Below are 26,712 nucleotides of genomic sequence, written 5' to 3'. Positions count from 1 at the left end.
AGTGATGCAAGATTTTCGAAATTCTGAGAAAAATGGGAGTAAGCTAGAGGGTGAGACAGGTAATATACAATATGTACAAGAGCCAAGAGGAAATAATAAGAGTGGATGACCACGAATGAAGTGCTCAAATTGAAAAGGATGTAAGACAGGGATGTAGTCTTTCGCCCGTACTGTTCAATCTGTACATCAAAGAAGCAATGATGGAAATAAAAGAAAGGTTCAGGAGTGGAATTAAAATCCAAGGTGAAGGGGTATCAACGAAAAAAATTTTCTGATGAGATTGCTATCCTCAGTGAAAGTGAAGAAGAATTACATGATGCGCTGAATGGAATGAATAGTGTAATGAGTACAGAATATGGATTGAGAGTAAATCAAAATGCATAGCAGAAATGAGAACAATGAGAAACTTAACATCAGAACTGATGGCCACGAAGTACATGAAGTTAAGGAATTCTGCTACCTAGGCAGGAAAATAACCGATGACAGTTGGAGTAAGGAGGACATCAACAGCAGACTAGCAATGGCAAAAAGAGCATTCCCTGCCTTTGAGAAGTCTACTAGTATCAAATGTAGGCCTTAATTTGAGGAAGAAATTTTAGAATGTTCATTTGGAGCACAGCATTGTGTGGTAGTGAGACATGGACTCTGGGAAAACTGAAACAGAATGAATCAAAGCATTTGAGATGTGGTGTTACAGATGAATGTTGAAAATTAGGTGGACTGGTAAGGTAAGAAAGAAGATGGTTCTGGGCAGAATTGGAAGGGAAAGGAATTTGTGGAAAATGAATGTTGAAATTAGGTGGACTGATAGAGTAATGAATGATGAGGTTCTGCACAAAATCAGAAAGGAAAGGAATGTGTGGAACATATTGACAAGGTGATGGTAGGACATCTGTAAGACAACAGGGAATGACTTCCATGGTACTTTAGGGAGCAGTAGAGGGCAAAAATTGTACAGGAAGACAGAGATTGGAATATATTCCACAAATAATTGAGGATGTAGGTTGCAAGTGCTACTACGAGATGAAGAGGTTGTCACAGGAGAGGAATTCATGGTGGGGTGCACCTATCCAGTAAAAATAAAAAATATGTAATCAACTTCAATCTGTGCCAAAACTTTGTACAGTGTAAAATAGACAGAAAAAATCTGTACTGTTGACCATGGGATGGACAATTCTCATGACACTGCACAAGCAACCTCATCAATAATTTCCACCAGGATACGACACCTTCCTCTTCCAGGTGCCACACCAAGCTCATTCATGTTTTTGAATTTCATTATCATATACTTTAAACCATTTAATGACACTGGGCCTCTCCTCAGACCTCTCAGTTAGCGATCACTACAGCACTTAAATTGCCACCTAACAGATGGTGCACAGTCTTTCTTTTCTATAGCTATACTGTTCACCCATGTCAGGGCTTGTCAAATGACATCGTGGATGTCATACCATCATACACACAGTGTATTGTACCAGATTAGCACCTGGTGGCCTGAATTGGAACTACTTCTTTTTCAGCATACATCAGTTCTGCATTAACACATTAGTGTATCTACCGAGTTTTGCTCGCACACAATGAGGACAGTGCACACTGGACCTCTGTGAGTAGCTGCCACATGGTATATACCAAGAACAAGAGCAGACCCAAAGTTGGCCCTGTGGTATACATGTAATGAGTAGCACCATTCTGAGTTTCTTTCTACAACACTGTGCATTCTGTTAGTAAGATAAGTGAAAACTGGTTACTAGCAAGTTTTTTAATACCATAATATTTGAGCTTCTTCAGGGGAATACTGAAAACTGCATAATCAAATGCTTTTGACAAGTCACAGAGAATACCAGTTCACAATATTTTGTCCCATCACTTAAATTTTGTATAATCTAACTTGTGAACAAAAAAACAGCATGTTCATTGGACAGATACTTTTGAAACAAAAATTGAGACTGACCAAGTGTTATGTTTTGAGGGAGATCTGTTATGATTCTTGCAGACATAACCCAATACCTTCAAGAAGTAGGTAAGTAGTGAAACTGATTAGTAATTATTAATAATTGTCTTTCTACGTTTCTTTTCAAGGGGTCCAAAATATCGATGTTCAGAGTCCCTATAAATATTCCCTTTGGTAGTGATGTATTGAATATTTGATTGAGTACATTGCATATTCATCTTTATTCATCTGTATTGCCATTGAGACAATGGAATATGTTTCATCTCTTATTCACATTATCAATATGCTTAATGGTATGCACAAATGCAGACTTTAGCATACATTTTAAATTTTAACATATATTCACAAACTGTACATCAAAAAATTATTTTACATTATAAAATGGATTTTCAGCTAAATGGTGATGCAACTTTTTTAAAAATAATTTACATGACATGAGCCACATTGAGGGTGTTAATTTGTTAAAGATTTTTAGTGAGCTGACTGGTGAAGTGAGGTGCCTTTACCTGTCTGTGTCTTGGAATATCTATTTAGTGTTTCCCCTTGTACCATACTGCCGTATACCTCCAATTATATAAAATTCTCTTGCATTTTGTTTAATGTAGAGTGATGAGACATAAACATACAGATTTACTAAAGTAAAGATGCTGAGCTGCAGATGGGCACAACAAAAAGACCCTCACAATTACAACTTTCGGCCATTGACTTTTTTCAACTATAGGCACACACACACACACACACACACACACACACACACACACACACACACACTGATGCAAATGCAACTTACATACACGACTGCAGTCTCAGGCAGTTGAAACCAGTGTGGTTTCATAATTAACAGGGTCATTGAGTCAACATGTGAACATGTAGGGATGGTCTGTTGTGGAGCTCCATGTTCAACAACGAACAGTGTGCTCTGAAATACTTGTGCATGCACCAGCATTATATATTTCAGCAGAGATGCCACTGATCACCATCTATCCTATTTTACAGAGCAGACAAGCCTTTGAACCCCACATTCTGTGAAGAGTCTTGGATGTCCAAGCATTTAAGACCAGTGGTAGTTTCAGTGTTCGTCTACCTCTTTCTGGAGATGCTCGTGACAGTAGCACATGAACATTCTACCAGTTTTGCCATTTTCAAGATACTCATTCACAGGTTCTGCATAATAATTTATCAAAGTTGCTTATCTCACTGAATTTCCCCATTTGCAGTCCATATCTTTGCTAGGATGATCCCCCATCTTTGTCTGCTCCACTTACATACATTTGTAACCACATTACATGCCTGCAACGTCACCAGGTGGCATCCAGTGTCACTGTGGGCAGTGGTCATAATGTTTTGGCTTTTCAGTGTATATTAAGTTTACTAAACACAGGTCAACAGTGATCTCTTTGTCCAGCTCTACACATTTCTCTTATGATTGTTATTTGTATCTTCAATATCTCACTTACATGTTTAGAATTCCCCAGTAACTGCAGACCATACAAAATGTGAGACTGGAACAGACAAAAAGAGGTTACTTTCTGAAGTAACCGAATCTTTCAGTTTCCATATTACATATGTTATCATTGATACTTTTTTGCAGATAAAACTGATGAGTTCTCCTCAGACAAACTTGGAGTCAATATCAGAACCAGATTTTAAATTGTAAGACATTTCCAGGGGCAGATGTGGTCTCTGACCACAGTTTGTTGGTTATGAACTGTAGATTAAAACTGAAAAAATTACAAAAAGATAGGAAATTAAGGAGAAGGGACCTAGATAAATTGAAAGAACCAGGGGTTGTTGAGGGTTTCAGAGGAAGCATTAGGCAGTGGTTGACTAGAATAGTGGAAAGGAATACAGTAGAAGAAGAATGGATAGTATTGAGAGATGAAATAGTGAAGCCAACAGAGGATCAAATATGTAAAAAGGTGAGTACTAGTAGCAATCCTTGTGTAACACAGAAGACACCAAATTTAATTGATGAAAGGAGAAAATATAAAAGTGCAATAAATGAAGCAGATGAAATGGAATTGTGATGGTGCTTGCCTGCTTTATTTCTTCATTGGTTGTCCTCTGTGCAAACATACTGGCTGAAAAAATAGGGAGTGGAAGTGCAACTACTGGCTACTGTATATGATGTAGCCAACACATGCACAGTCGCGTTTCACAGGCTTTTACTTTCACTGTTCGCAACCCCCCATATTACACAGTTATAAGGCCAGTGCAGTATTGTTTAACTTTTGATAAGCCTCATTAATAGTTTGCAAGTGAACATCCACATATTACTACAATAGTTTACTATTGAACATCTACGAGCAGTAAAAACATAACCACAAAGTTCACAGTTCTTGAAGATTAGAAAGGTATGTATGGAGCAGACACTGCCATTGTTTTAACACACGGCCTAATTGTTTCACAGTTAAGTTGAAGTATTGTTAGTTTCTCATCTGAAACTCAGCTGTGAACTGACTGTCGGGACCAAAAATCGGGCCATTATGTATCCCCACAATAAAAGGTGCTGAAACTATACATTGTTTGAAGTTTAATTTACAGAAATTACAATTAAAACTTAACTCATTAAATTAATTGAATACGTCGAAAAATTGTTTTTTAACAGTATCTTCTACTACAAGGGTTAGGCTGAATTATTTGTTTAAACCATGTAATTAACATATGTAGTTATGTAAACAATACTTTTGACAAAACTGTTAATTACTTTGAAATTAATTAAGGGCTGGTTTTGCTAAGAACTTTTCAAATAGAGCCAAATAGATCCTTTAAGAATACTATTAGTTGTTCCTCCAAATAGGGGGGAGGGGGATAAAAATCCTAGAAGGAGACCAAGGGATGAACATAGCAAGCAGATTCAGAGGGATGTAGGTTGGCTTGCATAGGACAGAGTAGAATGGAGAGCTGCAGCAAACCAATCTTTAAACTGCAGACCACAACAACATGACATCAGTGGATTTGATAATTTTCCAGTGAAAGGACTGTTTACTGGAAACTGCTGCCAAGTAGTTCACTTGCAGAATTGTCAGCTGAGTTGATTGTGATTCCAATTTCTTTGAATTCATTCTATTGGTCTGGTTCAAGTGACACTTATTGTGTGTTGTTGGGAAAGTGTTCTTGTGTGAGAATCTGCCATGCTGCTTTGCATTTGTTTCGAGCAGTGTCTATAAACCTTGCATAGGCTAATTTTTTGCATGAATAAACTAAGTTTTATAAAAAAAAATTATATTTCAGGCATGTCCCATAATCTATATAAGCCCATCTAGTGACTGTCTTACAGTTATTATTATACACACTTTGCAGTACTAATATTTGTTTCTGTGTCCTGATCATCTTTGTTTTCTTCCTGCTAGTGCCTATATGTGATAGTGCACCATAGGGATATGTGTGTGGGGTTAATGAGGAAAGTGTTTCCCACACTGGTGACCCTCGACTGAAATGCACCCACTACCCGGCTTCCGCTTGCTACACCAGCTCATTTGCATTGTGCAGCCACATTGCAGATCCATTCCCACCCCTCTGCCTACCACTGCTAGTGAACAAGCAGTGCACCATGGTACAGAACAATCACGTTACATCATCCCTGGTGGGTATAGCCCTCACCAATGAGACCCACTACTCCCACCACTTCCACCTGCGGGCACAGATCGACAGATTCCAATTGTTCCTAACCTGCTTCATGCAGCTCACAGACACCCCCACTGTGCAGATACATGTACTCTCTCTCAGCCCTCCATCTGACTGTACCATGGTTCACTTGCCACTGTTCAATGTGCGTGACCCATGCCTTTGGTTTGTTTCTGTGGAGACGATATTCCAGGCTCTTCCATCAGAAATGACACAAGTGGAACCATTGATCACAGCAGAGGCATGCGATGTCATGCTACAGTCTGGCAAATTTAGTGCCCTACATGTCAGGCTCACAGAGCGACTCACTGTTTCAGAATTGCAGTGCAATTTCGCACTGTTCTCAATGCAGGAGTGTGTCTACAAGTGGCCCTCACAACCCCTTCACCACCTGGCCAAGCCTTCAGTGCTTCATGAAACACTGCTAATAGCAAATTGGTGCATGCTTTTGCCCACCGGAGTACATAGTGTTAGCTGTGCAGGAGTTTCAGATTGCTCAATGCAGCAGCTGCCACCACTACAGGGTTTTCAAAGCCCTTGAGGGACACAACATTGCCGCCAAATGCAATGTCACAACATCCATGTGCATGATCACATGCTAGCACAACCTGCAGCATCCCAAGCACCCCCAGTCCTCCACAGACATAGTGTAGCTGATAGCCAAGATGATTAGTAAGGTGGGTGAGCTCACTGTTGCCTTGGAGCGCATGCACCTGCCTCACACCATGCATTGCCCACCTCTGCCCAGTGGTGCTTACAACTACCAGTGTACACACTCATGCAGGCACCCCTCCCCACTGCAGCCAGTTCACTATAGCCATGGTGTGTGTGGGGCTGACAAGTACTGTTGGTACCAATAGCATTACGGCAGAGACACTGCAGATTGACATGTACATGTGCATGGGCCTCAAACACCAACAACAGCAATTGGTAGTAGGCACGCCTGTCTGCTCTGTGATTTTGCACCACCTACTTGTATGCGATTGTGGTAACCTCCACTCATTGCCACCCTTCCTCATCGACCCAGATTTGGACCTTTCTGTTTATTCCTGCTGATTACTGCCCTCTGCTGGCTGCCGTCCACTCCCCCCCCCCCCCCCCCCCCCCCCTAATCCTCACTGCAACAAACTGCTCAGCCATTAAATATACTGCTTGCACACCCGATCCATCGACCTTGGTCTCGGAAGAGATTTCTTATGGGCTTTTACTGTGGCTGATGCGACAGACGCCATCCTTGCCACTGATTTTATTTCTCACTACAGCCTCCTCTTCAACCTAAAAGACTGCTGTATTGTTGATACCACCTTCCACCGTTTCGGGCTGCGTCAGTCCTCCCCACCACCTCTTGTTCCATCAAACAGCTCTCCTACTCTGGCCATTTTCCAACCTTCTCACCACATTCCTCCTCCTCACTCACACCTCCAAGTTCTTTATGAGGTTCACCTTGATATCTGTAACTACAATATCAGGATGCCTGGGCCACTGGTTTCCTCTTGTCCCTTTGTGCCTGACAAATGGAGAGCCATGCAGGCTGAGATTGAGGCAGCAGTCACCACAGGTGTGCTCCACCACTCCAGCAGCCTGTGGGTTTCTGCCCTGCATCTCGTGCCAAAGAAAGGCAGTATGGGCACCAGTGCATGGACTTCTGAGCTCTTAGCTCCAGATGGGAGCCCAATCCTTACCCTGTTCCACTATTGCATAGTTATAGTGACGACTCATGTGGCATAACCATTTTCAGCAAAGTGGACTGCACAAAAACGTTCACACAGTTACCAGTTGCCCCTGAGGACATAGAGAAGATGGCCTTTATTATACCATTTGGTTTCTTCCTGCCATTTAACCTCCAACAAGCTGCCCAGAAATGGAAATGTTCCCTCAACAACATCCTACAGGATGTTTTGAGATGTTTCACCTATTTTGACAACATCCTTATTTAGTCACATGGTCTCAAGGAGCACTGACGCCATCTCCAGGAGGTATTCTCTCACCTCTAGAAGGCTAGCGCCATTATCAACAAGGAGAAGTGCATTTTCAGTGTTCTAGAGTCCAACTTCCTGGGGCACAGGACATCGTTCATAGGCTCTCGCCCCATTGACGAGAAGGTCTGTGCTGTGTCTGATTTCTCACATGCCACTATATACAAGGGTCTCTGCAAGTTCCTCAGGGTGGTAAAGTTTTTCAGGCGCCGCCTAAAGGACACTGGAAGTATGCAAGCGCTGTTTACAGCTGCCCTGGCAACCAAACAAAAGGCAACAGGCCTGTTCCCTGGATGCTACAAGTGTTGAGCAGTTTGAACCAACAATGCACAATTTCTCGCAATCTGCACTCCAAGCATACCTCCACCCCACTGATCCACTTGCAGTTATCACTGACACCAGCCAGTCTGACATAGGTGCATTCCTGCAACAACATCTTGAAAGGATTTGGTAGCCCTGGCATTTTTCTCAGTGAAGCTTATGGAGCCGCAGCTACATTGGGCCACAGAGTTCCTCGCGGTGTACAAGGTAGTTAAGTATTTATGCTCCTCAGTGTAGGGGTGCCAATTTGAAATTTTTACCAACCATCACCTCTTGACAATGGGTATTTGCCACAAAGAGGGCATGTAGCTCTCACTCCGCCAATTCAGAAAGCAGGAGTGTATTGTGCAGTTCCCCACTGAAGTCTGGCATATAGCCAGAATGGACAACATAGTCACCAATTGCTTTAGCTGATCATGCGCCCTTCCCACTCCCCTCAATTATGTTGCCCTCACAGCTGACCAGGTTGCCAACACCAAACTCCTATGGGTGCAAAGTGACATAAATCTGGGTCTCAACCCACAAACATGCACAATACTAGGTGCCCACGAACCCATCTGGTACAACGTCCATGCCAGTACTGACCACTCTCAGAGTGTGCCTACCCATTTCTTCCCCTGGATTTCTGCAGTTACTTGACCTGGCCCACCCCTGTGTTGGTACTTATGCCACATTCACGCAGGAGTGTGTGTTTTGGCCCAATATCCAGCACAACTGCACCAACTGAGACAACACCTGCATCCCATGCCAGCTCTTTTAAATAGGCAGGGACCTGCATGCCCCCATCATCTCTTTCACTCCCAGTGGACCATTGCTTCTCCCACACATATATGATATGGCCAACAGTGTGTGCTTACTATCATCAGTAGGTTCACTCAGTTGTCTGAAGTAGTACCTCTGTCCAACATAGCTGCAAACACAGTGGCAAAGGCTTTCATAGATATGTGGGTCTCATGTTTTAGGTGCTGCCACCACATCACCATTGACTGCAGGTGGCAGTTCATGTACTGTTGATTTAAGAATCTTGCGCTAACTTGCAGCAAGCACACGCACTTCACAACAAACTGCCATCCTGCTGCTAATGACATGGTGGAGTGATTACACAGATCTCTAAAAGCTACCCTCATATGCTACTCTACAAGTTGATCTACTTCTCTTCTTCTAATCCCTTTAGGTTATCAAGTGACCCAGAAGGCAGCTTCTGTAAAGTTTGGAAGGTAGGAGATGAGATACTGGCAGAAGTAAAGCTGTGAGTACCGGGTGTGAGTCGTGCTTCGGTAGCTCAAATGGTAGATCACTTGCCCAAAAAAGGCAAAGGTCCTGAGTTCGAGTCTCGGTCGGGCACACAGTTTTAATCTGCCAGGAAGTTTCATATCAGCGCACACTCCGCTGCAGAGTGAAAATCTCATTCTGGAAACATCCCCCAGGCTGTGGCTAAGCCATGTCTCCGCAGTATCCTTTCTTTCAGGAGTGCTAGTTCTGCAAGGTTCGCAGGAGAGCTTCTGTAAAGTTTGGAAGGTAGGAGACTGGCAGAAGTAAAGCTGTGAGTACTGGGTGTGGGTAGAGCACTTGCCCGCGAAAGGCAAAGGTCCCGAGTTCAAGTCTCGGTTGGGCACACAGTTTTAATCTGCCAGGAAGTTTCATATCAACGCACACTCTGCTGCAGAGTGAAAATCTCATTCTGGAAACATCCCCCAGGCTGTGGCTAAGCCATGTCTCTGCAGTATCCTTTCCTTCAGAAGTGCTAGTTCTGCAAGGTTCGCAGGAGAGCTTCTGTAAAGTTTGGAAGGTAGAAGACGAGATAATGGCAGAAGTAAAGCTGTGAGTACTGGGTGTGAGTCGTGCTTCAGTAGCTCAGATGGTAGAGCACTTGCCCGCGAAAGGCAAAGGTCCCGAGTTCGAGTCTCAGTCGGGCACACAGTTTTAATCTGCCAGGAAGTTTCGACAAAGATATTAACTGAAAGATATTTGTTTCATGTGGACATTTCTGAGCTCTATTACCTGTGATAGAATTTTATATTAATTTATTAATGTGAATGGACAAAAATGCTTATGTTCAAGGCTTAAAGGGAGACATCAGAGACGAGCTGCTACTTTTTACCCATAGGTTTGAACAACTCATAGGTACTATGGAGATGATTTGGGACTTTATTTGAGATTCCCTGGAGGGAAGGCAACATTCTTTTCCAGGAAAACTATTGAAAAAATTTAGATAACCAGTATTTGAAGCTGACTGCACAACGATTCTACTTTCCATGCACTTTCCATGTAAGGACCATGAAGATAAGCTAAGAGAGATTAGGGCTTGTATGGAGGAATATAGACAGCTGGTCTTCCGTCTCTCTATTTGCAATTTGAACAGGAAAGGAAATGCCTAGTAGTGGCACAGCGTACCTTCTATCATGCACTGTATGGTGACCTGGAGAATATAGATGTAGATGTAGAAAGTTATTGTGAAAATGTACAATATAGTATTGACTGATCAACATTAAATGTTTTTGTAGTAACTGTTGCCAGTGTGGCACAGTTTAAATGAAGAATTTTCCATGAGAAAGCTTTGTGCAAGACAGAAGGCACATCCGTTGAAAGCTGACAAGAGGGAAAAGTGAAAATTAATTTCTCAGCAAAGGTGGACCATTAGAAAAATAATATAACTTATTTTTATTTCACCACTTCATGCCCCGAATATACAGTTTTTCTTTATCTGAATGATAGAATGTGTGAGAAGTATTCTGGAGTGCAAAAGAAAATATCTTTTTTTTTTGGTCCCGTGAGAAACTTGTGGCTGAAAATCATTATGAGTTCAATGAAGATGTTCTGGCAAGCACAAGGTATGTATTTCACAGACATTCCAAAATCATACTTCAGAGATGGAATCTACTCATTTAAAAAAAACTGTATATAATTCACTGACCTGAGAAGTGACTATATGAACTACATCTAGTACATTTTTTACCCAAAGTATGCAGTCTTTCATTTCTGTGCTGAGAACTTCCACCTCCACCACTATCCATCTGCCCTCAAGCATAAGTATATTAGTGGTTCAAATGGCTCTGAGCTCTATGGGACTTAACTTCTGAGGTCATCAGTCCCCTAGAACTTAGAACTACTTAAACCTAACTAACCTAAGGACATCACACACATCCATGCCCGAGGCAGGATTCGAACCTGCGACCATAGTGGTCGCGTGGTTCCAGACTGTAGCACCTAGAACCGCTCGGCCACCCCGGCCGACAGTATATTAGTGGTTTGCTTGTTCAGGTAGGAGTATATAAGTCTAAGTTTTCTTGTAACTACTAAGAATCTGTACAATAGAAACTTGGTGTAGTTGCAAATGATGAACTATGGTATAACAAGTCTGATTTACTACAACAGCTACAAAAGCTAGCTACACAAACTGCGAATAATATAAGGGACAGAGAGGAAGCTTATAGTCTAGTGTGGTGGGTATGGTCTATGTGTGCTAAACGACACACAAAAATTAATACTTATTACATACTTACTATTTACTGAAGCATGTAAACCTGTGTATAGTGATCAGTTAGGATTATTGACAAATGTCTAAAATGCATACAAATTTATGGTAATATATTGGAATATGTTAAAATTGTTTTGAAACAAACTATGCTGGCAACCCCCATTTCCTCATTTGTTACATTGTGAAGTTTCAGAGTTAACCATCACAGCTCGGGGATAAAGTTTTGTCAGACGAGTTGTATAGCTTCTAGCACATTTACCAACAAGAGTCTGCTTTTGCAGGTAATAGCTTCAATCTGTCCAGGAAATGGGAGACCCATAGCCGAAGTTCAGCAGGGAAGCATAAAGGACTACAATGAGTGTGTACAGGAAGCCAAGAAAGCCTGGCAGATATGGGCTGATATACCAGCACCCAAACGTGGGGAAGTTGTACGACAGATTGGAGATGCCCTAAGAGAGAAGCTGATACCACTTGGGAAATTAGTATCCCTTGAAATGGGTAAATATAATTACAGATATGTGTCTCATAGTAAATTTCATTATTCAGATATGCCCATGTAGTAATTTCATGACAGGACTGCTAAGCCCATAAAAAATTATATGGAATTGAATACAAAAATGACTTTTGATGAAAATTATTAAAATTTCAGAACAAGAAAAAAGTGTTAACAAGCAAGGTGGGTATCAGAAATATTTAGTTCCACCCTATTGTAAATTTCAGTAAGGCAATCTGTCAAGCAATACACATGCTACCTCTAATCAATTTGAGACTTCTGAGCTCAAAAATTTATTTTATTTTATCGCAAGTTCTGTTGATAATAGCATTAGAGTTGCTAGAACATGGAAGGAGTCATTGTTTTTATAATATTTACGATCATTTAATTTTTCATAAAATTTACAATAATGGAGACAGTAAAGTACAATATAGCAAATTTATGTTAATAATTTATATCATCCAATGTTACAACATAATGCACGAAAATAAAAATGCACAAAAATAAATAAGGCACAGAATACGAGATGTCAGAATTAATATTTATGCTTACACTAAAAGACATGGACATTATATATAAAGCAAAAGCGCTGGCAGGTTGATGGACACACAAACATACACACAAAATTCAAGCTTTCGCAACAAACGGTTGCTTCATCAGGAAAGAGGTAAGGAAAGGGAAAGACAAAAGGATGTGGGTTTTAAGGGAGAAGGTAAGGAGTCATTCCAATCCTGGGAGCGGAAAGACTTACCTTAGGGGGAAAAAACGACAGGTATACACTTGCACACACACAAATATACATCCGCACATACACAGACACAAGCAGACATTACTTTCTAGTTCACCTTTATCTCTCCCCATATATTTTTATTTTTATTTTCATTTTCGTTTCAGCCTCATGTTACACTTTCCACCTTCTAATACCATGTCACCCTCACAACACCCCCACAACGACCCCATCAAGTTTTATTTATATTCCCTCCGCAAACATGCCTTCGCCCTAGCCAGATTACACTCCCATATTTTACATAAAATATCTGCTTGTGTCTGTGTATGTGCGGATGGATATGTGTGTGTGTGCGAGTGTATACCTGTTGTTTTTTCCCCCTAAGGTAAGTCTTTCCGCTCCCGGGATTGGAATGACTCCTTACCCTCTCCCTTAAAACCCACATCCTTTCGTCTTTCCCTCTCCTTCCCTCTTTCCTGATGCAGCAACCGTTTGTTGCGAAAGCTTGAATTTTGTGTGTATGTTTGTGTGTCTATCGACCTGCCAGCGCTTTTGTTTGGTAAGTCTCATCATCTTTGTTTTTAGATGTATTTTTTCCATGTGGAATGTTTCCCTCTATTATATATATATATATATCTAAAAACAAAGATGATGAGACTTACCAAACAAAAGCGCTGGCAGGTCAATAGACACACAAACAAACACAAACATACACACAAAATTCAAGCTTTCGCAACAAACGGTTGCTTCATCAGGAAAAGTTGACTTGAAAAGTCATTGTCTACCTACACAAGTTCACCACAGGATCAACATAGCCCAGCTCTAACCAACACTTTTTCGCCTTTTTTCACACCAGACCTCCAGTTGCTTTCTAGTTCACCTTTATCTCTCCCCATATATTTTTATTTTTATTTTCATTTTCATTTCAGCCTCATGTTACACTTTCCACCTTCTAATACCATGTCACCCTCACAACACCCCCACAACGACCCCATTAAGTTTTATTTACATTCCCTCCGCAAACATGCCTTTGCCCTATCCAGATTACACTCCCATATTTTATTTTCTCAGGCTTGTCTGATATTTGGCATTACCCCCAAAGGCCTCACACTTAAAGTTCCCATCTCTGACTGCAACCCTTCTTTCCATCAGTCCCTATACCAGTTCCAAACTGAACAATCCATTGCCCTCACCCACCTAATCCTTCACCTACACATCAATTCAGCCAATGACCACAACCGTCAAATCCTATCCTTAATAAAAGTCCTCAATCTTTCCTCTCCCACATCCATACCGGCTGTTAAGAGCATCCTCCTACAGGCCAACCGCAAATTAGAACAGCATGCCACCCTCCACCTTAAAAAAACTATCCAATCTCCTGGTTTCCCACCTCCGGAAAGGCAACTCACTCACCCTCCACAACCTTTCCAGCAAACCTCAACCTCCTCTCATTGCACACAGACCCAGTCTCTCCCATCTACTCAATCTCCCACTTCCAGCTCCACTCCCTCCAAAATCTCAAAATTCCAATCAACACAATCTGGAACCACAACACCCTAATTCAGTTGTTAACCTTTCCTCCAAACCTCTCTCCCAATCCGAAACCTCTGTCCTATCCAAAGGCCTCACCTTCAGCCCCACTCCCAGATTCAACCAAACAGCCCTCGTACTCTCTGCTGGAAATATCACTTTGCCACGAAGAAAAATGATCCTAATCCTACTCCTAATGATCCAACTCCCCAAGACACTATCCAAATTGAACCCAGCCTGGAACAGTTCCGTCCTCCGTCACAGTGGGACCCACCTCCTCTTCCTCAAAATCACCCCCTCCAAACCTTCCAGGAATTTCTGACTTCCAGCCTTGCCTCTCAATCCTTCGTAAAAAACCTTAATCCTACTCCCAACATCACCACTGCTGAAGCCCAAGCTATCCGTGATCTGAAGGCTGACCATTCCATCGTCATTCTTCCGGCGGACAAGGGTTCCACGACAGTGGTACTTGATCGTCGGGAGTATGTGGCTGAGGGACTGCGTCAGCTTTCAGACAACACCACATACAAAGTTTGCCAAGGTAATCCCATTCCTGGTGTCCAGGTGGAGCTTCAAAGAATCCTCAGAACCTTAGGCCCCCTACAAAACCTTTCACCTGACTCCATCAACCTCCTGACCCCACCGACACCCTGCACCCCTACCTTCTACCTTCTTCCTAAAATTCACAAACCCAATCATCCCGGCCACCCCATTGTAGCTGGTTACCAAGCCCCCACAGAACGTATCTCTGCCTACGTAGATCAACACCTTCAACCCATTACATGCAGTCTCCCATCCTTCATCAAAGACACCAACCACTTTCTCGAACGCCTGGAATCCTTACCCAGTCTGTTACCTCTGGAAACCATCCTTGTAACCATTGATGCCACTTCCTTATACACAAATATTCCGCACGTCCAGGGCCTCGCTGCGATGGAGCACTTCCTTTCACGCCGATCACCTGCCATCCTACCTAAAACCTCTTTCCTCATTACCTTAGCCAGCTTCATCCTGACCCACAACTTCTTCACTTTTGAAGGCCAGACATACCAACAATTAAAGGGAACAGCCATGGGTACCAGAATGGCCCCCTCGTACGCCAACCTATTCATGGGTTGCTTAGAGGAAGCCTTCTTGGTTACCCAGGCCTGCAAACCCAAAGTTTGGTACAGATTTATTGATGACATCTTCATGATCTGGACTCACAGTGAAGAAGAACTCCAGAATTTCCTCTCCAACCTCAACTCCTTTGGTTCCATCAGATTCACCTGGTCCTACTCTAAATCCCATGCCACTTTCCTTGACGTTGACCTTCATCTGTCCAATGGCCAGCTTCACACGACCGTCCACATCAAACCCACCAACAAGCAACAGTACCTCCATTATGACAGCTGCCACCCATTCCACATCAAACGGTCCCTTTCCTACAGCCTAGGTCTTCATGGCAAACGAATCTGCTCCAGTCCGGAATCCCTGAACCATTACACAACAACCTGAAAACAGCTTTCGCATCCCGCAACTACCCTCCCGACCTGGTACAGAAGCAAATAACCAGAGCCACTTTCTCATCACTTCAAACCCAGAACCTCCCACAGAAGAACCCCAAAAGTGCCCCACTTGTGACAGGATACTTTCCGGGACTGGATCAGACTCTGAATGTGGCTCTCCAGCAGGGATACGACTTCCTCAAATCCTGCCCTGGAATGAGATCCATCCTTCATGAAATCCTCCCCACTCCACCAAGAGTGTCTTTCCGCCATCCACCTAACCTTCATAACCTCTTAGTTCATCCCTATTAAATCCCCAAACCACCTTCCCTACCCTCTGGCTCCTACCCTTGTAACCGCCCCCAGTGTAAAACCTGTCCCATGCACCCTCCCACCACCACCTACTCCAGTCCTGCAACCCGGAAGGTGTACACGATCAAAGGCAGAGCCACGTGTGAAAGCACCCACGTGATTTACCAACTGACCTGCCTACACTGTGATGCATACTATGTGGGAATGACCAGCAACGAACTGTCCATTCGCATGAATGGACACAGGCAGACAGTGTTTGTTGGTAATGAGGATCACCCTGTGGCTAAACATGCCTTGGTGCACGGCCAGCACATCTTGGCACAGTGTTACACTGTCCAGGTTATCTGGATACTTCCCACTAACACCGACCTATCCGAACTCTTGGGGAACTTGGGAACTTGCTCTTCAATATATCCTCTCTTCCCATTATCCACCAGGCCTCAATCTCCGCTAATTTCAAGTTGCCGCCGCTCATACCTCACCTGTCTTTCAACAACATCTTTGCCTCTGTACTTCCGCCTCGATTGACATCTCTGCCAAAACTCTTTGCCTTTACAAATGTCTGCTTGTGTCTGTGTATGTGTGGATGGATATGTGTGTGTGTGCGAGTGTATACCCGTCCTTTTTTTCCCCCTAAGGTAAGTCTTTCCACTCCCGGGATTGGAATGACTCCTTACCCTCTCCCTTAAAACCCACATCCTTTCGTCTTTCCCTCTCCTTCCCTCTTTCCTGACGAAGCAGCCGTTGGTTGCGAAAGCTAGAATTTTGTGTGTATGTTTGTGTTTGTTTGTGTGTCTATCGACCTGCCAGCGCTTTCGTTTGGTAAGTCACATCATCTTTGTTTTTAGATATATTTTTCTCACATGGAATGTTTCCATCTATCATATTCATATCATTAATTTGAACCCAACAATTATGTTTGTTATTGTCACTGTCGCATTTCAAAATCTTTTCTGTCGTCTTATTTTCTCTTTCTGTTTTTGCCAGTAGTTTCACTTTGTATTCACCTTCTCCTTTTTACATAATCTACTGTACAATTTTATCCCGCCTATATATACTCAATACACACACCCACACACACACACACACACACACACACACACACACACATTAAAAAAAAAGTAACTGAATGAGTAGAATTCTCCCAATTGCTCTTGAATTTAGGTGTTCCGAGAACAAGACTTTTGATGTCTCTAGGTGGTGCATTGAAAACTTTCATGCCTGAATAACTGTTCCTTTCTGCACAAGAGTACAGTTTGTTTGTTTACTATGTAAGTCTTGTTTCATTCAACCTTGGATTGTGGCCATGATATGCCCTATTGGTTTTGAAAAAGAGAGTAGTTTTTAATAACGAAACATACAATGGGGATGATATACTGAGATGTCATTGTAATAACCTGTAGTTTCTGGAAAAGGTTCCTGCAAGACTGGCTTGGATGATCACCACGCATAATGAATATAACTCTTTGAGTGACGAAACACTTGTTTTTGCCAGGGGCTGATTACCCCTAAAGATGATGCCTTAAGACAAAAGTCCATGGAAATATCCAAAGTAAGCAGTTATGAAGGCATCCTTATGTGTAAATGATGCAATTATGCATTACGCAAAAGATGCAAAATGAAGTATTTTTGCCAGATCTGAGATATGCTTGGACAAATCTAATTTGCTATAAATATTACATGCAAGAACTTAGCAGAGTCCACATGCTGTATTTGCTGTTCACTACATGTTATATTTGTGTCCTCTTGTTCTTTATGTGTAACACAAAATTGTACATAATGAGTTTTTTTGACATTCAGTGAGAGTCAATTACACATAAATCAGTTGAGGGATTAAAAGAGGTTTCCCTGTTGTTTTATCCACTGGGAGAGAAGTATCATCTGCAAAGAGGGTGAACTTGCTCACTACAGTGATTCAGAGTAGGAGGTCATTTATAAATATAAGAAACAGTAAGGGTCTCAGCACTGAGCCTTGTGGCACTCCAGTGTTGACTATGCTCATTTAGATGATGATGATGGAATTCCATTACTGCCAGTAATTTTTACCACCTGTTTCCTGCCTGTCAGACCATAAGATTCTTCTTTATTTATCAGAGTTTCATGGCTGACACCGTCTAAAACCATAGATAGATCACATAGGATTCTGATTATAAATGATTTATATTGAGTCAATCTTTGGGAGTGATCTGAAGGTTATATTATTCTTGAAGAATCAAGTTTGCCAAGATTGCTAGTAATTCTTTTTATTACTATTAGCAGTTTTGACAAATCTATGCTGTCATCATTGGATCTTGTAACATAGTTAGATGTATATGCTTTTTACAACACTGAAAGTCACATAGTGATGTTGCATCAAAATGTAATAAAGAGTGGTAAGGAACAGCAGAATGTCACAAATAAAACATACTAAATATTGTGCTGATATCCCAGCACACACTAATCACTTGACTTATACTGTCAAGTGATTAGTATATGCTGAGATATCAGCTGGTGTTTGCTGCCACTTTTTATTACATTTTGATGCAACATCACTATGTGTCTTAAGTGTTGTAAAAAGCAAGTTTGTCTAATAATGTTACAAGACAGAATGATGACAGCCTAGATCAGTCAAAACTGGTAACAGTAATGAAAAGAATTCCTAGTGATCTTGGCAAACTTGATTCTTCAAAAATAATATAGGATTCCGATTAGTATCAATTTTCTTTTAAGAGATCGCAGGATTTGATCAGTGAAGAAGAAAATACCATCATCAGTTGATAGCTTTGCCAGAAACCAAATGTATATTGACTGAGAATGTTGTGGCTATTTAGGCAATCAGCAATCCTCCTGAACATCAGTTTCTCTCAGGCCTTGGAAAAACTTTGTAGCAGGGATATTGGGTAGTAATTTGTTACATCAGTTTTTGACTCTTCTTACAAAGTGGTTTCATCTATACATATTTTAATATGTTGATGTTGGGATTAATTAAATATATGGCTTAGGACTGCACTTACATAATCAGAATAAAGCCCCCATCCTTGTGGAAATATTATCAACACCAGAAGCACTTTTTACTTTTGTGTCTTTGATTTTCTTCTTGATTTCAGTAAGTGTGATGGGCTTCATATGCATGACCAAACTATTTGGCACTTATATGGCCAATCAGGCTGAATCTAAGTGACTCGCAGCTCATTTGCCATTATATATGAGAAAAAAATGTTCTCTAAATTGTATAGGGAGACCAACTAGAATTGGTGCTGATATGTAATATTTTTTTTCTGAACAGGCGATCAATGAAGCTACATCATTCTAACAAGAAAAAAGTACATGCATACGTATCCAGCAATCACAAGTCCTGCAGACTACGTGCTGTTTGCATAAACTGCCTCCATTCCTTTCTGTTTTGTCCTCAGTTCCTCCTGATGTCATCAATCCCCAGGGCTGCCGAGTCCTTCACCAGGCTGTCCATCCACGCTGCCTTGGTCAACCTATGGAGTTTCTGGCGTTTGGTTTCCCCTCAAGTACCTTCTTCACCTGTCTTTCTTCTGACACACTGGATACTTTTGCTCTTCAGCTTCTGTAGGATAGTTGGTTGTTGCATCAAGAGATAGATTTCCACATTCTTCCTCCTCTTCCAATCTCCTTTAATCTGCACACACACACACACACACACACACACACACACACACACACACACACACACACACACACACTTGAATAAACTGCCCTTTTCATTTAATTTTTTATAAATTTCATACTGCTTTTTTTTATATATATATATATATATATATATATATATATATATATATATATATATATATATATATATATAATTCCAATCCCAAAGAAAGCAGGTGTTGACAGATGTGAAAATTACCGAACCATCAGTTTAATAAGTCACAGCTGCAAAATACTAACACGAATTCTTTACAGACTAATGGAAAAACTAGTACAAGCCAACCTCGGGGAAGACCAGTTTGTATTCCGTAGAAACACTGGTACACGTGAGGCAATACTGACCTTACGACTTATCTTAGAAGAAAGATTAAGGAAAGGCAAACCTACGTTTCTAGCATTTGTAGACTTAGAGAAAGCTTTTGACAATGTTGACCGGAATACTCTCTTTGAAATTCTAAAGGTGGCAGGGGTAAAATACAGGGAGCAAAAGGCTATTTACAATTTGTACAGAAACCAGATGGCAGTTATAAGAGTCGAGGGACATGAAAGGGAAGCAGTGGTTGGGAAGGGAGTAAGACAGGGTTGTAGCCTCTCCCCGATGTTGTTCAATCTGTATATTGAGCAAGCAGTAAAGGAAACAAAAGAAAAATTCGGAGTAGGTATTAAAATTCATGGAGAAGAAATAAAACCTTTGAGGTTCGCCGATGACATTGTAATTCTGTCAGAGACGGCAAAGGACTTGGAAGAGCAGTTGAATGGAATGGACAGTGTCTTGAAAGGAGGATATAAGATGAACATCAACAAAAGCAAAACAAGGATAATGGAATGTAGTCTAATTAAGTCGGGTGATGTTGAGGGAATTAGATTAGGAAATGAGGCACTTAAAGTAGTAAAGGAGTTTTGCTATTTGGGGAGAAAAATAACTGATGATGGTCGAAGTAGAGAGGATATAAAATGTAGGCTGGCAATGGCAAGGAAAGCGTTTCTGAAGAAGAGAAATTTGTTAACATCCAGTATTGATTTAAGTGTCAGGAAATCATTTCTGAAAGTATTCGTATGGAGTGTAGCCATGTATGGAAGTGAAACATGGACGATAAATAGTTTGGACAAGAAGAGAATAGAAGCTTTCGAAATGTGGTGCTACAGAAGAATGCTGAAGATTAGATGGGTAGATCACATAACTAATGAGGAAGTATTGAATAGGATTGGGGAGAAGAGAAGTTTGTGGCACAACTTGACCGGAAGAAGGGATCGGTTGGTAGGACATGTTCTGAGGCATCAAGGGATCACCAATTTAGTATTGGAGGGCAGTGTGGAGGGTAAAAATCGTAGAGGGAGACCAAGAGATGAATACACTAAGCAGATTCAGAAGGATGTAAGTTGCAGTAGGTACTGGGAGATGAAAAAGCTTGCACAGGATAGAGTAGCATGGAGAGCTGCATCAAACCAGTCTCAGGACTGAAGACCACAACAACAACAACTGCTTATATAATTATAATCATACCAGAGATATGTTGAACCACAGAGTTTCTTCTGATCTTGAGCACTGTTAATGGGTTGTGCATATCAGAGCAGTTGATAAAATCAGATTTGTTTCCTTCTTTAAATTTCTAGGGAAGATACTGCCAGAAGGAATTGGTGAAGTACAAGAATACATAGATATATGTGATTATGCTGTTGGCCTGTCCCGTATGTTTGCTGGGAAACTCTTTCCCTCTGAACGTGAGGGACATCTTCTGATTGAAAAGTGGAATCCATTGGGAGTTATTGGAGTAATTAGTGCATTCAACTTCCCTATTGCAGTGTATGGCTGGAACAGTGCTATTGCCATGGTAAGTTTCAATTTCAAGCGTCTTGTCTCTGAGTTATTGGGAATTAAAATGCACATAAAATAGTGAGAATGTGTAATTGTATTATATGACAAAATGATTGTAATGTACCTTCTACGTCATAATTTACAGTTTACATATTTTCCTAAGCATGTATCAGTTTTGTAAGGTTGCAGAAAATATAAATTGCAATTTTCAAGTGAGCAAAGCTTAAAAGTGATGTCATCATGCATAAATGAAAATTACATCTATAGATCTGCCTTGAACAGAGGATCAAAATGACTTAACATGAACTAGGCCATGCATATTTTATTGCTACATGGCTTATAGAATGGTTAGGCTACTAATCGGTCTGAATCAGAGAAAGGACTAGCAAGCATGTAATGAGAATTATCTCATTCTGCAGGTACTTTAATTTAGTATTCAGAAAAGAAATATTGTTGGCAGAAAACTTTTTTTTAATTCCAATCTGGAAGAATAGCATGGATCTCTCATGACACTTAAGTTGACATCCTTTGAGTCTGAACTTGTTTTTTCTTTTTTTTTTAAAAAGAAAGGAGAGAGAGAGAGAGAGAGAGAGAGAGAGAGAGAGAGAGAGAGAGAGAGAGAGAGAGAGAGATCCATCTGAAGCAGAGGCTTGTTGGGTAAAAGAGGAAACGTCTGTCAAGGATTGCTTAGCAAGGGAGACTTGAAGAGACTTTTCTTATATATTTTTTTTAAAGAGCAGATCTATTTGAGACTGAGGTCAGTTATATGAAAGAAGGAATATCTGACAAGGATTGACTAGAACACTTTTGTCTTCCATCATAAAATTCTGTTAGCATATGCCCTTGCTTGCTGTGACGATAATACTAGTCCTTCTCTATGATAAATCTCTAAAGCTACTTTTAGGTATTTACTCTGCTAACCATTGTCAACTGCACAGCAGATGTTACTTCCTACTGTATCATTGATCAGGGCTTTGTCCCATTGAGAGCGAGAAGAATGACTATTTAATTGACTGTGTGTGCTGTAGTTAGTTTAATCTTGTCTTTGCATTCCCTGTGGAACCAATATGTAGCGGGATTGTACTATGTTACTATAATATCAGTTAGTTCTGGTCGTTGAAACTTTTCATGTAGGCTCTTGCATGACAGTTGGTGTCTATCTACAGGCATATACCACTTTCAGTTCTTCAGTATCTCCACGATCCTCTGTAATGGATCAAATAAAACTGTGATCTACAAACATGCAGTATATTCCTGGTGAAAATAAGTTTTGTAACTTGTCTTATAATTGAAATAAATGGTTGTAGCTTCATCATAAGTTGCATTGAGAAGTATCTATTTTTTATTTCTTGATGGCGACTAGTTTTGAATACCTGTGGTCATTTTCAAGCCATCCTAAAAAGAAGATTACAGGTGACTTGACAATCTCATACAAACAAGGCATATATTTCTATTACTACAGTATGCTAATATATGTGTAAGGTATATAAATCTGTCATGGTTCTGTTTTACAAGTTGTCTTACTAGTCATATACCATGATTTAAGTGCGACAAATACAGGTGATAGCCCATGTACAGAAACTGCCCCTGCAGTAATCAAAGCAGTATACAGTCGACTTAACAACAGCAAATTACACCACATATGATGGACATTAGAGAACTGGTGTGCAGAGACACCAGTGGTTACCAGGTAAAATTCTAGTGGCCACTGACGGTGGCACATGTTGAAAATAAAATGTTTACTGACTAAACTACACATTCTGTTTCTTTTTATTAACTTAATATAGATTTAAAAATCCTACAATGCCAAAAATTCTTTTTTCTAAGACCACTCATTGTCTCCAGTGTGTCAAATTGCACCAAACTGCTATGTGTTACATCATTACATGACGTCACCTCCAGAAGACACTGCAGTTGCATGAGCTATGCTCATGCACATAATATGTCCAGTCGCTAAAAAATTACGTGTTTGTACTATAACTGAAAATAAAAAAGTGTGGCAGCCTCACTGCAAAAATAAATTAATTAACCTGCCAATTTACAAGAAGGCTGCCCGTTAAGCAGATCATTACCATGATAATTCATTGCTTCATATTTAGTCTTCTAACGGAGAAGAAAAGTGTCATATTGATTATAATAACCTGAAGCCACAATGTGCAGCATTATGCTCAAAGATAAAAGAATAACTGCAAATGACCATGCTCTAATGAGCAAAAATTTCATTTTTCCATATTACATCAATATTGCTGCTAGCACAACAACACAACTAATATTGAAATGATACATCATCAAATTTACATGGTTCTACATACTGCACTCCAGTGAGCAAAAATTATGATTCTTTTTTACAAAGTGACTCCATTGCACAACTAGCACAGCAGCACATTCAATATTGAAATTTAAAACACTGCCGATTGGTGAACACCACATGGAAATGAATGCATTTTAAAAAATATTTTAAGGTACATTATAAAAATAGTAAATCCTTTCATTTTACAGGTTAAACTTGTTATGCAACTCAACTTACGATCAGTGAAACTGGTACAAAAGCACATCACCATATTAAAACATAAATAAGTTACGATAAAACTGTCAGTTGGCAAAAACCAGATAGATAAGCAAAAATTACATTACTTAACAACATTTGAAATACATCATAAACTAACAAATCCTTTCTTATTGCAGATTGAACTTCTTATTATCTAATCTTTTCTATGGATGCCATGTGTTAGCACACATAAATTGCATTACACTTTTTGCGTACAGAAAAGGCACTTATAGTCCAACCCAAGCTGCTGTGTACATGGCATAAATGATGGCCCTCATTCACTCTGCAATATCAAAAAAGCCATGACTATACATTAGTTGCAAATGGTTGGAATACACCAAAGTATTCATGCATTGCGCCAGACAATTATGCTTCACGTAGTTGCACTACAGTGCCATAGACTACTCAAAGCAGTCGTACTTCTGTACTTTGAACTTAAAAAAATAGTACTTAATGAAACAAAAGTTACCAAGTATAGTATACTATTACCAAGAATTTCTCATTCAGCGACAAATTTCATTTGGTATCCCATATGATAATTCTTATGGCATCTGAAAAACCAATGCCAAGGAATAGGGCATTTACCTGACTGCCTTGGCCCATGGATTTCAGCATTTCACATGAAAACAAGACTAGCTGAGTGTTGTGTGACTAAGGTTTAGCTTATCTATGATTGATGGCATGGAGAATGCCATTGTATTTAAAATACTCTATTAGGTTTGAGCTCAGAATATTTGTAAGATTCTACAACAGATGGACATATGGATGTCAAAGGCACTGGACAATTGTTTTTTGGATCACCTTTCCTACCCTTCTTGTAAACTGGTGTGACCTTTACTTTCTTCCAATGAAGCAGAAACAGATCACAGCCACAAGTTTGCCTTCTGTGTCTTCCACCTAAATTTATGTTTCCATGCACTGACTTTGTTATACCAACACCCCCCCCCCCCCCCTCCAGAAAAACACACACACACACACACACACACACTCTCTCTCTCTCTCTCTCTCTCTCTCTCTCTCTCTCTCTCTCTCTCTCTCCCTCCTATTTCTATATCCACATCTGCACTTTTTGAACCACTGTGAAGTGCATGCCAGAGGATGCATTTCACTGTACATATTTGACTGGGACTTTTTCCCATTAGGGATTGATAAGTTGGTATTGTAATATTTTCCTAGAGTCATCGTTTATAACCAGTTCTTGATACTTTATATAATACACTTTCTTGGGGGAATTTTCATCTATTTTCAAGAGAATGCCAGTTCAGTTCTTTTAACACTCTCCGGCAGATCAAACTAAACCTGTGACCACTGTGCTGCCCTTCTCTGTATATGTCCAATACATCCCTGGCAGTCCTAGTGGGTATGGATCCCACACACTTGAGCAATATTTTAGGATGGGTCACACGAGTGATTTGTAAGCAATCTCCTTTGTAGAGTGTATTTCTCTAGTATTCTACCAATAAGCCACAACTCAGCCTATGTGATCATTCCACTTTACGTCCCTACTGTTACACCCAAGTTCTTGTATGAGTTTACAGAGTCCATCTGTGACTCATTAATACTATTTACACAGGAAATATTTTTTTTCTTTTTGTGAAGAGCATAATTTTTGTGTTTTTCAACATTTAAAGGAAGCTGCAAATCATCGCACCACTTTGATATCTTATCAAGATCTGACTGAATATTTGTACTGATTTGTTCAGACTGTATTTCACTGTAGATAACTGCATCATCTACAAAAAGTCTGAGGTTACTTTTAATATTAATATACAACTTCAATAGCAAGGGATCTAGCACACTCCTGTTGGGTACACCCAAAGTTATTTCTAGATCTGTCAATGACTACCCATCTAAAATAATGTGCTGCATCCTGCCTGCCAAGAAATCCTCAATCCAGTTATATATTTCATCTGATACCCTTTATAACCATATTTTTGGAAATTGAGAAATACTGCATCTACCTGACTGCCTTGATCAATGGCTTTCAGAATGCCATGTAAGAAAAGTGCAAGTTGGGGCTCACATGATCTATCTTTTTGAAATCCATGCTGGTTCGCATTGAGGTCATTCTGTTTGAGATACCTCATTGTGTTTGAGCTCAGAGTATGTTCTAAGATTCTACAACAAATGGATGTCAAGAATTTTGTATGGTGATTTTGTGACTCACTTTTCTTATCCTTCTTGTAGACGAGTGTGACCTGTGCTTTTTTCCAACTAGTGGATACAGTTTTTTGTTAGCAGGATCTATGACAGATTATAGTTAACAGAGGGACTAACTCAGCTGTAAATAGGGCATATAATCTGATAGGAATTCATCAGGCCCTGGGGCTTTGTTCAGTTTTAACAATTTCAGCTGTTTCTTAATTCTACTGACACTAGTATCTATTTCATTTATCTTTCCAGTTGTATGGGAGTTTTGTTGGGGCAATATTCCTGGATTTTCCTTTGTAAAGGAACATTTGAAAATACAGTTAAGCATTTCTGCTTTTGCTTTCCTAGTCTTAACTTCAGTTCCAGTCTCATCCATGAATGACTGGAGACTAACTTCGGTGCCACTGAAAGCTTTTACATATGACCAGAATTTCTTTGCATTGTTGTGAACGATCATTTGGCAGTATTCTGCAATGGTGCACACTGAAGGCTTCATGCTTTGCTCTCTTGACTGCCAAATTGTTTCATTCTGCACCTCTCTATCTATAGTTCTATGATTTATATTATACATATTATACAGTAGTCTTTGTTTCTTTAGAAGTTTCTTTACAGTCACTGCATACCATGGTGGATCTCTC

General features: G+C 40.4%; 1 protein-coding gene across 1 annotated transcript in view; it reads left to right on the top strand.

Moving 5' to 3' along the window:
• LOC124792297 (alpha-aminoadipic semialdehyde dehydrogenase-like) overlaps positions 1-26,712 on the top strand; it is a 72,454-nt gene that overhangs the window by 10,500 nt on the left and 35,242 nt on the right. Inside the window, exons 2-3 of the mRNA XM_047257929.1 lie at positions 11,635-11,851; positions 21,174-21,391. Coding sequence (XP_047113885.1) covers positions 11,635-11,851; positions 21,174-21,391 — 435 coding nt within the window. The remainder of the gene's footprint in view (positions 1-11,634; positions 11,852-21,173; positions 21,392-26,712) is intronic.

This window comes from Schistocerca piceifrons, chromosome 1 (genome assembly GCF_021461385.2).
Source record: "Schistocerca piceifrons isolate TAMUIC-IGC-003096 chromosome 1, iqSchPice1.1, whole genome shotgun sequence".
NCBI lineage: Eukaryota > Metazoa > Arthropoda > Insecta > Orthoptera > Acrididae > Schistocerca > Schistocerca piceifrons.
The sequence above is the reverse complement of the archived record's forward strand: the minus strand, read 5'-3'. Positions and strand labels throughout refer to the sequence as shown.